The sequence below is a fragment of the Apteryx mantelli genome, chromosome 29 (genome assembly GCF_036417845.1).
Source record: "Apteryx mantelli isolate bAptMan1 chromosome 29, bAptMan1.hap1, whole genome shotgun sequence".
Taxonomy (NCBI): Eukaryota; Metazoa; Chordata; class Aves; order Apterygiformes; family Apterygidae; genus Apteryx; species Apteryx mantelli.
Window position 1 is genome coordinate 1,982,996 of NC_090006.1, and position 17,300 is coordinate 2,000,295.

Here is a 17,300-nt window from a genome sequence, read left to right on the forward strand (position 1 = left end):
GTCTGCCTCTTTACTACGTTGCAGTGTTCTTACATGCGTCTGATTCTAACACCATCTATTATGCTTCTCATTCAAATGGATCACAGTTTCTAGACCGCAAATTTCACACAGGGAAATTTAAACACTGTTTTAGACTATACAGAGCATTGTTCGCTGTCATGGGTCAGAGGTTATCGGCTCATGGCAAATATGAGTGCAAAAACTGGCTACAGCATGTTTTAACTGCAAAGCATCAATAGATTTAGAGGCCCTCCTTGAAGTAACATCAAAAACCTCAGGATAGCAATAGTTTATTAATAGTTCAAATGCCTGGGGCAGAACTTCTGGTGGAATTTCCAGCAAAAGGACTTCTCTGTGTGAACAGAGATTTCTCTCTAGCAAAAAAGCAAAGAGAGGGAGAGCCTATACTGAAAACCCTGCCCTGTTAATGAAGAAAATCATTCCTACCTTAAAAGGGAGATTTTATGCGCTTGATCCTAAAGACAGAAAGATGATGAATTCATCTAATCCTAGTCTGGATTTAATTCCCAACAACAACCTTTTATCCAAAAACGGTTTGACCCTTTCGCCCCCTTTTCTTTCTCTGGGGTCTGTGATCTGAACTTAGCTGTGCCTGATAGTTATGACTTCCCCTTAGCAGATAAAGTGAGCTCCATTCACAGCAGAGGACTAGTGTGTTCTTGGTTCTAGTTTAAGCAAAATTAGGTACTTGGGAGGGATTAACTAGTTGTTTTCTAATCCAGGTCTAGCTAATAAGTGAATGACATTTCTTAATGAAAGATGTTTCCTTACCACTATACTATATTTGTTAGCCAACTCTAATAATGGCAGAGGTACACTCTAGGCTTCTCAATTCAAAGATATAGACATTTAATGATTAACGATATTCAAAATAGAGAGGGTATTTTAGCAGGAAGTAGCCTTTTAGACGACTGAGAAGTAGCGTTCCTAAAGACAGGTGGTAGATCAGAGTTAACCTAAATTATACCTGGCTGAGGAAAATACGCGATAGACATGAACATGCATACTATGGCTATGTTCGCCTTGGGGTTAGGGAAAGGAGAACTGAAACAAAGCTATCTGTGCTGGCAAACTTTGACTATGCAGGTAACATATGGTTAAATTGGCAGTTGTGCATTAGAGCTCGGGGGGACAGAACCAAAGGTGTGATTTAGCCTGTATGGAAGGCTTTTCCCAAGCACCAGGAGCCCGGGTTCTAGGGAATGTATCTAGTAAGGGATTGCAGACTAGTTGGCCTGACTTATTTCTTAATTTTTTTTCAGGGAAGCAGCTCTTCAAGTCAGTATGAACGATGGTCTGAGCTTCATCTCTAGCTCCGTCATCATCTCCAGCACACATTGCGTAAGTTTTGATTCGTGCTTCTAAAGCAATTCAGTGGGGTGGTGATACTTAACTGCAAATGTGTTATACCAGTATCAGCGCTTCAAACTTGTAAGCTTGGTGTGCAAAGGACCTGTCACCCTGTTCTAAAGGTGAGTTTGTGAGTATGGTAATCTAGCGTTTTCTGTATCACATGCACCATAATATGGCAAAGCACTTGGGTCTTCAACAAACAACTCAGATTCTGTATCTGCTATGGGATGCACAGACTGGAACAGGACTAGTCTGGAGGTGTCCTTGCTTGTCCATGACGCAGGGAGTAAGAAGCAAGTCTGCTGGCTTCAGTAGCTAGATTTCCCTCTACTGCAATGGTGGTGCCAATGAGGAGAGGCACGCAACAGTAGTGGTCACACCCTTTGTCTGGAAACCAGTATGGTTGCCAAAAAAAATTGGAGAGTTTCTCTACTGAAGTGCTTGGCTTAAGCGCAAGTCACGTGCTTCATTGCCAGTAGTGCCTGGATTACTGTACTCATAAGACTTCTGTGGAGCCAGGCAAAGGACAATGAAACCACTTAAAATTCAGTGTTGCTGAAAATGCTACTTCGATGAAATCATGGCTATAGGGTTGAAATGACTTGTGCCTTCACAATACTTGAAGGTATTGAAAGAATTTTCATTGAGTTCAGAATGATCCTTCATGCATCAGTGTATTCAGCTTTATTCATCTCTGGTAAGGCTTATTTTCTGTACAGAGAATGGTTGAGACTCTGCTTTAGTTCTCTCATGTACTGACTTAAACTATGTGGGCGTAGATTTTGTGGAAAGCTGGGGGACTCTTGCCGGAGAAAGACTTGCAGGCCTTGAAAATCTGACTGTGCCAGCTTCTTTGCTCCCTATCCAGCAAAGGCACATTGTGCTTCCATACAGAAGAAGTAAAAGGCTGAGTTGTATAACGTCCGATTACGAGTAGTCTTCTGTGGTCCGCAAAGGCTGATGCACAAGACGAGGAAAAAAAAAAATCATCTTTCATGTCACTTCATCTTTTCACTTGTTCAACAAAGACAAGATTGTATGCAGACACAGTTTTCAGGGTTTACGTGAAGGGTTGCTCTCCAGAGCTTACAAAGACATCTTTATGCCTTGAAAGAAGGGGTTTATTAAGGTTTAATTTTTTGGTTCAAGTTCCCTTTCTCTCAGGGTGAAAATGCATTTGTGTGTGTCAGCAAATTATGAGAATATTTTCCTGCGTTTTGCTCATATGAGGCAAGACCTGGGAAGAATTTGTAGAGAAAATTTTTCTTCCCTGATGATACGCCTTCTTCTGGGGATGGGATTATTATTGCCAAGTTATAGGAGATGAAACTTGTTCCTCTTCATGTTTTTTAATAGCTATAATGAAATTTTCAGAAACCTTACGCTTCACAGCAGCGCCTGCTCCTCTTTGTTGCCTCCAGACAGGGAAACTGGGAGCTGGCTTTTCAATACACCTAAGCAGCCAGAATTCAAATCCAGTTCCTACATCCGAACCTAGAAGCAGTGACATTTAGCGGCTGCTTTGAAAATTATATTGCAGATTTCACTCATTTAGAAAGCCTCCTCTGGGTAAGCAGGCATTTTGTCCTTTTTTTTTTTTGTAGTGGTGTTTATAAGTTCCCTTAAAGATAAAATTGTTTACCAAGACTACTATCCCCTCTTTAAGTTTCCAAAGGTTCCTATCCTGAAAATACTCACCCATATATACAATGAGCAGCAAATATATTGTTTAATTGACTTCCAACCTGAAAGTTAGGCATGTTTCTTCGAAGAACCGGAGACAAAATTGGACAGTCAGCCATAAAATGAAGCGAGAGTAACAAGCAGGGAAAAAAACAGTAAGACTTTCTTCCCTGTCTGCAAACTAGCCATCAGTAGTTTGGTTTTCCTCTGTATGTTATATTTCTGTGCTATGGCCTAGCTCAAAGAAATGAAATGGACAACTATTTTCAATTAAGAGCGTAGGTGAAACAAAGCTACGTTTCCAGCAAGCAAAGACCAAAAATCAGAAAAGCACTCTGACTCAAGTTACTGATTAGCATGGGTATTTGAAGGTCAGGACAGATCAAGCCTAGACATCTGACTATCCAACTAATGCAGTTTCTTATCGCCCTGGGTATCATAAATTTTAGTGTAGGTTTCCATGATCAGAAAGCTGGGCCGGTTTCTTGTGGATTTATGGAACAAAGCCATTTTATATTAGTACAGGTTCTGACTTTTGTATCTAGTATTTGAAGACTCCTAGGAATGAGGCAGCTAAATAAATATCAGTTTTATTAAGCAGTGAAAACTCTAAAAGAAAAAAACACTTTTCATTTTGGAAGAATAGGTCACTCTGGGGGAAGGAAGCAAGGGATCAAAGCCTTTGCCTTTTTCAGAAGAGCATCGCAGTGTCAGTGCCGCATGCTGTTATTCAGCAAGCCCCGACTCCTGTGATTGTCAGAAGCGGGGAGGGGAGATGGAGGGAAGAGCACTCAGTACTCTTATGTTTTTCTAACACTGAGTGCCAGCCACTGAAAATGGGATACTGGGACTTTTTGCCTTGCCCAGTGCAGCCATTTTTGAGAGATTGCCAGGTAAAAGTGTTTTTCCCAGACTGTGCTGCCTTCGTATTCAAATACTGAACGCGTGGCAAAAATATTGTTCCTGTGTATTTGTCCCCTTTAGGGAATGTCAGAGTTTTGTATCTCTCAGTGCGATGTTGCACATCCCTCTCTGGTATAAACTGACTCCCTCTGGGAACAGACAGAGCTTTTGCTTGAGCCCGTATTGCCTAACTTAATCCATTATTTGCATTTTTTCCACTTGAGGTGTAAAATCTGCTACAGCTTTTCAAGGGGGGGGAAAATGAGGGAAGGTTAGGAATGAATGTAATGACTGAGCTCACCTCCTTCCTAGTCTGCTGGGAGAGACTTAGACATCTCACTTTCAAGCATTAAGTGACACTACTTGTCAAATCTGTCAACTCCAGATTAGCCCTCACTGCTTGGTGCTTTATTTTTTTATAAGGAGTCATATATAGAGCTGAAACAGCCTCAGAGCTTCTCCGTGTGCTTTCAAGTCTGGGCATACAAAAGGGCAGATGGAATCCACTCACCTGGACTATATGTGTCCATCGTGCTTTATTAGGGGCTTCCCAGTTTCCCTAGTTTTCAGTTTCCTGAAATGTGGCAGGCTTCAAGGTTTGCAGCCAAGAAAATGCAAGGTATGTCTTAAATTAAACTGCGTGGGCTCCTTTTGTGTTCTGCCTTTTGCTCAATTGCTTGTGCCTTCCAAAATCAGTGTATAGGCTTGACCGTATATCCATTTATACCCAATTTCCATGGGGCTCAAGAAACTGCTGTTTTAGGTTCCCAAAATAAAATTGCTGGAAGTGCTCAAATCCCATTTTTGAAGCAAGTTCCCAGGCTTTCCTAGTAGTTCACTGCAATTATCTCCTGACAAAAAGTAATTGATTTTTCTCATAATAAAAGAAAACAGAAGATGTGAGAGACTTGTAAGGATGCTTTTGTTGCTGAGGAACTTTCAATGTTTCCAATTTAAAGTACATTTGTAGGAAGACTTACCATCATGTAAATGTGATCTCAGCTGGATCAGGTGCAGTGAAGACTCCATTTAAAAGACAAGAATCAAAATTCTTCTAAATAGGTCCTGTTATTTTCAAGCCTGAGGTATGAAATAGTCCATAGCAGGTCTTTGGTTTGGGATTTTATTTTGTTTTTCTTTCTCAGAACTCAGCCACAGAGTGGATTTTCAGTAGGAGTTTTTAGAGGCAAGGAAGTTGATTACATATGTGAGGCCCTTTTAAATTGCTTGTGATAAGTATCAGTCCAGAATTTGCCCAGGCACCTTACACCCATTAGCAAACAAACTCCAAATGCAAGGTCGTTCTGATGAATAAGGAAGTAGCAGTGAGAGAGAACCCAGCTTGACTCCCTGAGCTCATGCAGCGGTGGCCTGCAGTTAAACAAAGGTTGAGTTGTCATTTTCTAGAGACAGTAAGAAACATGGACCGTGGAATTCCACAGGACCACTCAGTTTTCAGAGTGCAGTCTTTAACGCAAAGGGAAGAATGAAAGAAGAAAACGTGGATTATACCAAGATTCCCTTAAAGTAAAAGGAGAAAGTGGAATTTATGTAGAATTTCATGACTTTCATTTTTGAATCACCACAGGAAATGCGTGGCCCTGAAGAGAACAGCAGTTTGTGGGATCGTAAACATTTGTGCTTGACTGAGGGGTAAAAACTGGTTTTGGTCTGATTTTGGTCTGCCTGTACTTTAGCTAGGGCATTACTTCCACTGTGAGCTGGACTCGCCTGTGCTTCCGAGCTGAGTTCTGAATTTGCTAAAAATCCAAGTACACGCCTCTCTGAGATGAGGGCTAATAGGTTATTTTCCTTGGGCTCTAATAGTTGTAAGATTTGGTTGTAAAAAGGCAATCCAGCCTTTCCCAGGTGTCAGACCTCTTGGGACTCTGCAATAAAAAAAGATAGAACCAGGATTAGTTGAGGGGAGAATTGCTTTGTTTTGGTGATTGCAGCTCCTTCTCTGTTCTCCCATTCTTGCATTAGTTTCTCAGGAATTATGCTTTTGTTGTGGTTTATTATCATCTTGGCTTTTCTGCTGTTTGGCTCTGAAGTCTGTAACATGAAAGCTGGCTGGACCACACCAGATGCCCCAAGATAATTATGTATCAGAGCATATTTCTCTCTGCCAGGGGTGGAAAATCGAGGCATGCTGGAGAGAAACGGGGGATACTGCACCCACTGCTTGGCAGATTATAAAGTGAGCTTGCCCCAGTTAATGAGCTGTTGTGTACCCACAGGTGGCTAGGGACTGCCAGCATCCAGTCTCGCAGATCCCCAGCTGGTGTAGGGCGGAGAGGCATGTGCTCTGGGGGAAGGAAATCGGGAGGGCTGTGTCCTGCTCCCTCTCCTGGTGTGCCTGCAGCAGAAATGGGGAGCCAGGCCCAGCAGGCAGGGGTCTGTACATACCTCAGTGAGGAGCTCTGTGGAGGAAAGCGGGTTTGATCGCTGGAGGAGTGCAGTGATTTCCATTTGGCTGTCAAAAATGAGCCAGACACAAGAACTGTTGTGGCTGGGCGGAGCATTTGTTTTATTAAATTATGGAATGCAGATAAAACCCTCCAGCTTAGGCAGACTGTTACTGCATGTCAACAGCAAGCTCGTTTGTGCCTTCTCTGTGGATGGCTGATGTTGTTTTTCATTCAAAGGTTTTGCTAACTGCACGCCCGAAACTGAGGACTACTGGCTGTCTTTTGGTAAAGCTGCTAACAGTAGTAGGCTGGGTTTATTTCAGGAGCAAGAGGGTGATGCTGTGTAAATCAGGGGTTGCAGACAGAAGTTTGATTCTACCCCCCACTAACTTGCATATTACCCAGTTAAACTAAGACAGGACTTTTCTGAGTATAATTTAGGGTGGCATTTGGCCCAGGCTGCGTGACCATTGGCAGCTACCCCACCAGAAGAAGGGAATGGCTGGAATGAGAGCGTTCTTAAGGTTTGGAGACAGTGTGCTGTTTATACACTTAGCTGGGGGATAAGATGCCAACATCTCTAGTATGATGAAGCTCAGCTGGCTGGAAGTATTTGATGAATTTGTCTCTTGGTTTGCTTGTCTTGGAGAGTTACTAATTTATTTATCTGAAGTCAATTTTTCAATATCTGCACCTTTTAAAGAATGTTGTTCTTTCATTTGAAAACTCCCTCTGGGGGGTGGAATCCCCCCTTCCACAGAGGATGATGGGACTGTTGTTACTGCATGGCTTAAGCAAGAGAGAACAAAACTATGCAGGGACATGCAGGTGACCTCTGCTGCTGGTAAAAGATGCTAAACGGCAGTCCTGAATACTGAAGCCTGTAAAGGCTAGCTGCACTTAGAGCAGGGCATTGCTTCTAAGGGAAGATATTCTAAAGGCTGTGGCATCACCCTGGTCCAGAGAGAAGCTGGGCTTGTTTGCCTCTGTGATTTTGGACAAGGTCATTGTTCTGTATAGTAGCCAATGAGGATTTTAAAACCCTTCCTCTCTCCAACCCTATTGTAACTACTTGGACTGAGCTCTTGAAACCATTCTTGAGGAGGGTTGTGGACGTGTCCCGGGCATCTGTTTAGCAACTGGGGCCTCCAATTCTGACTGTCTAGGAGCTATTGTGGTTACAAATAATGCTTAGTTATCCGTGTCCTCATCTCTGCTTTCTGGCTCTGCTTGACTCAAATTGGGCAGAGGCCCTCTCTGGGGGAGAAGAACCCTGCCTCCCCCCAGCCTTCTGCTGATATTCTTATTTGTTTCTTTATTACTTGATCTCTGTACTGCAGTCACACTTCTGAATCTGATTTGCTCCAGGTGCTGTGTAACTGCAGGAGACAAAGACAGATCCTGCCCAGAATTGCTCCAGTCTCAGTCCTTGCAGCAAAGCTATTTACTTAAAATGTTACAATGCTGTTGCTGTCAGCCAAATGCTGTCAGCTTTCCATGCCCTACAAAGGCATGTATCTTCCAAGGTGGGCTGGCCCGTCTGCTTCGCAGGTAAATGAAATACATTTGTTCTGTTGCCAAAGTCTCTGTGCTAGCAGAAGGCAAAAGTAGCCAATGGCAGAATAAAACTTAAGGTGATCCCTGTAAGGACTTCAGAAACAATAGATATGCTTAGGTTTGACTTTACAACACATGAATGGTGTATTTTCATAGACCATGAAAAACTAAATTCTTGTTGCCATAATCTGTTTCCTCACTCTTACCTTTTAATACTAGATTTTTTTTAAATGTGGCTGTATTTAAGGAAGAGAGGCATTCTTTTGAGATGGAAAGTAAAGATTCATGTAGCCTCCAGTCCCAGCCTGGAATTATACAGCGCTTATTTATCCTATGGGTACTATCGTAAAGTTCCATATTTACTCTGGTCTGTCAGATAAAACGAGGAAATGTGCTGCAGATGACAATTAATAGTGGGAGTTTCACAAGTAGTTTCATTCTACTGCTGACATCAGTGGACATTTGATAGTTGATGGTACCAAAGACTACGCTTTGTTCTGTCCTAAACATGTAAAAACCCCACCTTGTGACAGGAAATCATGTAAGATGTAGGACCCCAAATGCAATGGGAGCTGAGCATCCTCAATATCCACCAGTGCCAAGACTGAAAAGATTATTTCCTCCTCCTCAACTATTAATCACAGCATACCACCAATTTCATGCAGAAGCTTGCCCCATGTTAGGCTTTAGTGATGTGAACACAGTAGCCATTGTTTTCATTTTCACTTATTAATGCCTGGAGAGCGTATGTTGCAGTGGTTTTCACATTGCTTGCTTCACATTGCAGGTAATGGCTGGCGGAGTCAGGAAACTCTTAAAAAGGGATATACTCCTTTTCCCATGTTAGGAGTTTGCTGAAGAACTAAAGAGGGAGAAACTATTTAAATGCTTTTTTATGAATGTGTGTGCATGCAGATGTGCACAAAACAGGTTGCACAGCAAGCATCATCAGGGAAGTGAATGTACAATAGAGGAAAATAACTTGGGAGGCAGTATTTACAGGCAGGAAGTCAGTCTTATTCTGCTGACTGGAGGGCTGCTGCCAAGTTCTTCAGTGCAGAGAGAGAGCATCTCGGAGAGAAGCCAGGCTGGGAATTAAAATAAGTCTTTGTTCGTTTTCTCAACTCTCCCAGAAGAGGAAAAACCACTAATGACCTCTTGCACTAGTAACTCTCAGACTCAAAACTGGAAGGGAGGTGAAAACTGCAGGGCTCCAGTGACAATGTAAAACAGAGGTCTCCATGGGCAGCTCCAGTGCCGTGATTCAAAGAGCAAGGAGTCCTGTAGCACCTAATGAGAAACATGCAGCGCTTCTTTGCGAGAAGGCAAGACGGTGGAGATAGCCACACTTCGGGTGGGAGACCGTTTCTGTGACAGGCTGTTACAGACTTGCCCTACACCGGCAATGACTGAAAGTCATTTTTATCTGCTGTGTGCATCCAGTTTATAATGGCTGTCTTCCCACATCACACCCTGTTCCTTCAGGAGGAGGGCTAGGGGAATTATGCTTGGAAAAAGGAGCAGATGTAAAAGGACATGTTGAGCCAGGGCAGTTTGGGGAGAGGCTGCATTCTGGAGGCCTAGGCAATGCCTTAACTGGGCTCTCTGAAAGGTTTCTCTTCAAAGTTAGGGTCCTACCCAGTGCTAGTACGTACAAACCTCTCCTTATTTGAGATGCTGGTGCTGCAAAATGGCTCTGGGGTAGGAAGATCGCAAGGTGGTCGAAGTGCGTTGCCAGGCATGTAACATCTCCACAGCCCTGGGCAGGATTTCAGGTCCTGGAAACCAGGAGAGGAGTTGCTGGCTAGCGGTTGGGCCAAGACAGACCTTGCTGTGGAAATGGGGCTTCTTTGAAGCTATGTGTGTGGAAGTGAATGGATGCAGTGACTTACTGCACCTGACAGCACTTGGGACAGTGAGGAAACCTTGCATAAACCAGAGCAGAGAACTGGCTGTCTTATAAAGGAGCAGTTATCTCAATAGCAACCAGTGATGAAGGGCTTGGGATGCTCAGTGAGATGCCAGATGGGGAATGGGCCTACTGTTCTGGAAAGAAATAGGCTCTTGGGTGCCACATCTGGGTTCCCAAGGACGCAGGAGCCATTGAAGTCAGCTGCAAAGGAGAGCTGGGTCTCGTAACCTCAACAGGCTTTGCATTTGACAAAAAGAGGTGGGCACTGGCACACTTCTTCATCTAGGTGTCCAGATATTTTCTGTGGTTGTTTAAAAGACAAAAGGAATTTGCATGTTTAGTTAAACAGCAGTAGATGGATTTGATCTTTAAATCTGGAGAAAGAAAAGGCTAGGAAAATCAAGAAAACACTGCAGCTTTGAAGTAAAAATTACTGACTCCCTTCACTGAAAGTCTATTTTTATTTAAAGGGAATGTAATTCACTGCTAAAGTAGGGTCTTGTCAATTGTGACTTTGCTCTGGGTTGCACAGTTAAGGCTCTGCTAGTTATCAGTGTTCCTAAGTCTGCAGGCAATTAAAGTGCGTTCACTATTGTATCAATAGAGGCTTTATGAAACTGTAGAGTAAATTTAATGAGCACTTTCCTAGGCCCTTGACCTGTATATTAGTTGAGGTATTGCCCTGTGGGAACACCAGGGCATGTGATTTCAGGTTGGATTCTAAAATAAATTGCTCTTAACTACTTTATGCTGCAAATATAATAGTCAGTAAATGTTTTTGCTGATACAGGTCACCCAGAGAGTTAAAATTGTTTCACTCTAACACCATTACATACAGTATTTTATAATACCCTGAAGTGTGGTAGACATATTACAAACAGTGTATTCCTGTGGTTTAGAAAATAGGATTTCCAAAGGAGACCAATAAATTGGGGGTGGGGAAGGAATCACAGAATGGAAGTTTTGAAAATTTTTAATTTGGAAACATCAAAATGGTTTCTGTAGATGATATGGACTTTTTTTCCTGTTACAATGCCAAAATGGACTAGAGAATGTGATATAATCTCTATGCACAAGTACACCTGTAATATTGAAATTCTATTAAGAAAGTGTAAGTTGAAACATAGCAGTTTCAAAACAGAATGTTTTTACTTTTTTGAAATGCTTCCCTGTCGAAAAGAATGTTGCAGAATTGTAGACTCCAGAAATTCAATCTAGCACCTTTCCAATGCTCTTCTCCCCACTTCCCCCCCCATAACATTTTTAATTTAAACCAAGTTTCAGAAGGAATGTTGCCCCAAACACACTTTTGCCTGGGCTCAGTTCATAATGGGGTTCTCTTAACATTGTCAGACTCATAGCAAGCCCCATGTAACTGCCTACGGGGAGCTTTGCTCGGAGCTCAGCTTGAGGGGGGGGGGTACGTGAGAGCGTTAGCTCAGGGAAGGTGCTCCTGAAACTTTTCAACAGAGCTGCTTAAATGCTATGAATCTCACAGACCTGCACAGAGACAAGACATTCCAGAGCAGTAGCATGCTGTTTTTCTTCCTTTCCTGCCTCACAAAAAAGTAAACTCAAATCAAACCATAAATGGTCTTGCTGTTATGACAAAGTCTAATTCCATGGTATTTTATTGTCTGCTATTATTCCAGTTGCTGCTCATTACCCCCCTCCCAAATGGATTTGACATACTTTTGTTAAGGACTGTCTTCAGGCACAAATGTAAACCAAAATAACTGCTTAGGTCTTACCTCAACGATTTTGTTATTTATCTAGAAGTGTCTGGGGATAAGAGATTGCTGTTTCAGAATAGGAGCTCCTCAGTGCTGCCTCAGTCAAAATAGGAACATCCACAACCAAATATGCACTGTCAGGGGAGCATTCAAGCCCTGGCACTATTTCAGTGCAAGTGTGTGTACAGACTGGACCTAAAAGGAGCACTGAGGGGCCTCTGCCTTCATGCTAGCTGGTTCCACCTCCATCGTGCCCCTGCCAGAAAGCAAAGTCACACACTCACCTGTAGGACAAAATCTGAGGGCTGACAAGATGCTGTGACCTCTGCCTGTAGCTGTAGGGTGTGATTATCAAGATACTCCTCTGTAGTTAGAAAGCCAGTGCTGAAGGCCCTCCTCACTGTGATCTCTGCTGCTTCCTGCTGTGAGGCTGTTAAAACTGAGACACCTGAAGTTTGGCGAATAACAGGGAATGGCATGACTAGTACAGAACCAAGCAGCTATTGAGGGGCACAAAGTTTTACCCCTACTTTTAGTCTTTGGTTCAGAGTAGGTCTGTTGGTGGTGAAATTCAGGTGCCAGGAGCTTTATATCGGAAACAGTAACAAAGTATGCAGTGCTCTACCAAACAAGATGGGATGTCATTGGGAGCTAGAAAATGAAAGAGAAGGCCTTTGCCCTCCTCTCTTTCCCTTCCGAGTGTGCCCACTCCAAAGAACACTTAGCATAAGGCTGATTTGAAGCCCTCTGAAATTTGCAGTGTGTTTTCTGCAGCTTTTAATGGGCTTTGCATGAAGCTCTGATACTAGTGTAAGATATCAGTTGATGGACCTCAACACCTCTGACTGGGGAGGTGCCCATCTTCTGAAGACTACTGAATCCTAATAAAATAATGATGGCGAGCATAGAATTGAAGAGGGAAAGCTCATCTGTCTGCAGGGTTTTGTCAAGTTTATTTTTGTTTAACTATCCCACCAGATCCTATCATATTTAAACCGAAATCCCGTATTCAGTGCCTTTATGGTTGAGACACTAGCCCAGGGCTGAACAAACTTGAATTCTACCCTTAGCTCTGCCATAGCTGCCTTTCAGAAGCCTCTTGTCTAGCTAGTACTTCTGTTTAGCTGGAAACTTGTGAGCATTTCTTTGGGGGGCGGGGGGGGGGGGGAGGAACAGCCTGTTTTCATAAGCATAAACACATCAACAATGAGGGATCAGCGAATTGTTTTCCCTGACCGAAGATCTCCCCTTGTAACAGAAGTAATGATAATCCCTCCTCCTTCCCACACCGTGTGTTTGCCCGCTCTGTGGAGTGTGAGCTCTTCAGGACAAAGGTTGTCTTTTACTCTGGGTGTGCGCAGTGTGTGGCAAAGTGCGGCTTTGCTGATGGTTATCCTGTGGTGTAAAGCAAATAATATAGGGTGCTGGGAAAATCTTTTGTAAATGGGCTCTCACCTTTTAATCCTCGAAGGATAGGAGGGCAACAGACCATTGCCAGAGGACATATCATTCCACAGCAAGGTAAACTTGGAGAAAAGGAGTTGAGAACATGCATCCTGGGTGACCTAGAACAGGTGTTCTTGCTCACATCCCCTGCTGAGCTTGGCTCCTATTCAAGCAACTTCACATAGCCTGTGATCAAAGAAACTAGCATTGCAGAACAGTGCGTTCAGTGAGTTTTCATTTCCTTTTAGAGGTTATACCAGATTGTTTCTGTTATATTAAAAAGCAATCCTATATGTGTGATTAAAATAAGTGATAGACATCGGTTTCCGTTGCTGTGATGAGAACATCCACAAGAGAGTTGGGCAGAAATGGAGTGTTTCCTTCACAGTAAGAGCTGCCCGACTCTCTGGTGTGAAAAGGTAGGGTCATCCTGTGTCTTCCCCTCCCCTACTGACTAAAGGACAGTGGATGTGTTTCTTCTTTCTCAAGAGTGAGTAAATCTTTCTCATTTTGGGTGATCATTCAAAACTGCAGGCAAGGTTTTTGCAAACCTCTTTTAAAACACTTCATTTTTTTTTCCTACTAACACCTCTAAAGGTTTTCAGCATGTTTACTGCTCTATTCTGATATTCTGACCTGGAAAATGTTTTTTTTTTTAAAAAAAAAATTGAGAGGGGGAGAGATTGTACTTCGTAATATATAGTATGCTAGACCAGGACACAGGAGATGTGCATCTTCCCTGTCTTTGGAATATAATGATATTTCTCTCCTTTGTAAAGCACCCAAGACTTAAGAGTGACAAGTGTTATTTAAATTATTCTTGCTGCGGAATCGGTCTGAAGTGTTGCTTGGTTGTGAGGCTATCTTCAGGCTGTGCTCTGTTCCCATTTCTCAGTAGCCATGCAGATGTTTCTGCGCTCCTAGCAATGAAGCGGTAATGTCGACAGCTTTCCAGCCTGCCCTGGAGGTGACACAGCCAGGCTGCGTGGCAGCCGTGGGTGCTCTGCTGCAGTGGCCAGCTGGAAAGGCTCTGACTGCCTCTGTTGCACAGCAGAGGCAATTGATGGGCAGCCTATCGTCCCGAGAGCAGTTAGCTGCTAGGTAGCATCACCTCTGAGTTTTCTAGAGTGGCATATGCAGAACTAAGCAGTAAGATCTAGATTCAACAGAATATTTAGGCTTCTTTCTTTCCAGTGAAGTCAATAGGAGTTAGGACCAAATACTTTTACTGAGCCCAGCCTTAATGGCCTGTTAAAGCTGAGGGCTTGATGCATGTATCTAACAGAAGTCTATCCCTCTTAGGCACATCATGAAGTCAGTACATTTAAACATAGGCTTGAAGCTAAATCCATTTATTGTTGTGGTAACAAGCGTGCATGCTAACCACCTCCCTCTCCCTGTAAATCAATGGTGCGTTAATTTGTCAGCTGCAATACGTGAGCACACTTATTAGGTGGACCTAGTACTTCATTCATCACTGCTGACCGTCAGTAGTCAAAGCTTTGAGGGTCCGTGCACTCTAGCTCTGGGGTTGTTGATTCCAGGTTACCTTTCTGGAATATTTAATGTATGTTGCAAATGCCAGTGCAGTAAAGTGAGAAACTAGGAAATAAAATGTTAAACAAAAATAATTGGAAAAAAAAATTGGGGGGGGGGGAAAAAGCAACATCCACATCTGGTGCCTAGTAGGATTTTCTTTGGAACAACCTCAGAAAAAAGCTATGGTTCCATTGAAATTGCAATCCATTGATTTATGCTAGTTTCTTTGTTAGAAACATCATGGATGTCTAGGATAAAACAGGGGCTTAGAATCACAGATTGTGTCTTAGCTCTGTCTCTTTGCATGATTGCATTTGTGCTTCCTGAGGCCAGAAAATTAGGAGCTTGGTTTTAAGCAACAACCTCAGTAGGCAATAGCAGGAGACATGTATTCTGGAGGATGAGTCATGTTCTCTGTGGGATGAATATCTCTGGAGTGGTCATGTCTGTTCACTGACTGTTAAAGGAATGTATGCACCTAGTTTATACTAACCTCTTTATATTAGATGTGATCATCCCAGGGGTTGAGTGCCTTTATTAGAGGAGTGACCTGTTCTAGAGGATAGCGCATATCTGAATGTTTAGGGGGTAGACTTAAGGAAAAATAGCCTATGCTGTTTATTGGATCAGAATTTGCCATCCCTCCACCCTTCCACACAGGAGTACCTGTAGTCCAGGAGGTGGGTCAGGTTTCTCTCCCCTGACGAGACGGTTCCCCCGGTCACAGCTTGGCTTTTTGCATGTACCAGCCCAGAAATCCTAGCAACTACTAACTGCGCAGCAGAACACTGCAAAGTTAAGGGTCTGAACTGAAGCTCATGTCAGAAGCTTCCTTTAGGGGAAAAATGACCATGACTGTGAAAACTTTCCCGGTTTCATGTAAAAATTCTCTTTTCGGTCTTTAGAAGACAAGTTGTTTTCTTTGGTCCGAATTGACGGCCCTTATTCAATAACTGTGTCAAACCCAGCTCATTGAAATATTCCGTGCTTCAGTGTTTCCATGAACATTTGTACTATCTTCCAAATTTTGATTAAAAAAAAAAAGGAATCAAACCAGACATTTCAAGTCTTCAGTGCTCCTTTTGTAACCATCTATAAGACTGGGAGAAAGATTTCAAAATGTCAGTGGAAATTCTGCTAAATGTTTTAGCAGGCATATTTTCCTTCTTGTTTATTATTCATCTCGGATAAAATGGCTGTTTCCATCTATGCAAAGTTGTAGTTTTATAAAACCATAGATTTTGCACAGAATGATAGCTAAATTACAGCAGATAACGATGAAATAAAGATAAAAGCAGAGTTCAGGTCACTTTGGATGATTTTAATAGGATTTACTTTGTGCTTTGTCCTTGTCTGACTTGCTGAGGTTTCCTCAAAGCCTGGTTCACAGGCAATGACAGCACAGTCAAAGCAGATGAAGATAGAATTTGCAATTCCTGATTAAGGGTCCCAGTTTGATGCCTAGTGGCAATGGCTGAGCCCAGAAAACTCAGTTCACATTTGTCTGGAATATTTCAATGTTTATTCTAAAGCAAACAAAAAAGAGAGATTAAACCAAACGTCAACTTTTGGGGGGGGCTGTCTTTGATATCAGAAGCGGGCTGATTCCTGCAGACTTGCCTGGCAACACTGGCCTTAATGTGAGACATTACCTGAGTGAGAAACGTAAGATCTGGCAATTCAAATCCTTCCAAGTCTTCAGGACTGTTTCACTGCTGTGAGACACAGAATAGCAGCTGGCTTTATCAGGTGCCTCACAGAGAACTAGATGCGTTAGGGTAATGCAAACTGATATTTGCAGAAGAAAAATGTACAAATGAATGCTGTTAAAAAGCTAGTTAAAAGGCATTTTAACTTTTTTTTTTTGCAAATTGCATTTAGAGTATTCTTAATGAAAAAAATACATATGTGAACATAGGGGCAAAAGATGCAGACAGCAATTAGATCTAAAAAGAATTGTTCCTCTTTATTCTTTGATTTCATGGCAGTTCAGAAAGTCAGGACCATGTTTTCTGAAGTGTTTAACATCAGCAAATTCCGTTCTGCACATGATGGATGTGACTTTATGCTGTGTCTCTAAAGGAACAGCACCAAACACACAACCCTGTCTTCTTGAACTAGCTTGTATTTTGTTTTGAGGTCCGATTTCCATTCCCAGAGATGTTTTAGGTGAATTCTTCTCCAGTGTGGACTGCCTCTCTTTTGTTTCCAAGTCTCAAAATCAGGTTGGCTTGAACTAAGGTCTCCAGTAATTCCTTCTACACCAAAAGAGGGTTTGGAAAACACTCTTAAGCTGATTCTTTATCCATTATTCTTGACATTATGGTATGATGGGAAGTCATCTGGTCATTGAATTACAGTGACGTAAGCAGTCACCCTATCTCCCAACACTGCAGGTCAGTCTGCTCTTGAATGAATCCTTAATATGGCATTGTGATCTTGAGGTTTTGGTAGGATTTTTTAAAATGTCGGGCTCTTGTATCAAGAACATCTCAAATGGGCTTAAGTCTGGACTAGCTGCCTGCTTGCTTATCTCAGAATATGGTGATGTTGTGGGGGAGCGGTATAGAGAAGCTGGCATGTGTCAGGAAGCCAAGAACATATGTTTCAGATTAAATTTAAGGAAGCAGGAAAAAAAATGCACATTCAGTTTTGGTTGCTATGTTGAGCTGGTTTGTGTGGTAGTTTGAATTGTAAATCATTATCAGAGAATTGCAAATGCCTTTTCAAGCAGGGGAAGTA

General features: G+C 42.5%; 1 protein-coding gene across 1 annotated transcript in view; it reads left to right on the forward strand.

Annotated features, from left to right (window-relative positions):
• ANTXR1 (ANTXR cell adhesion molecule 1) overlaps nucleotides 1-17,300 on the forward strand; it is a 107,270-nt gene that overhangs the window by 43,518 nt on the left and 46,452 nt on the right. Inside the window, exon 12 of the mRNA XM_067312435.1 lies at nucleotides 1,284-1,362. Coding sequence (XP_067168536.1) covers nucleotides 1,284-1,362 — 79 coding nt within the window. The remainder of the gene's footprint in view (nucleotides 1-1,283; nucleotides 1,363-17,300) is intronic.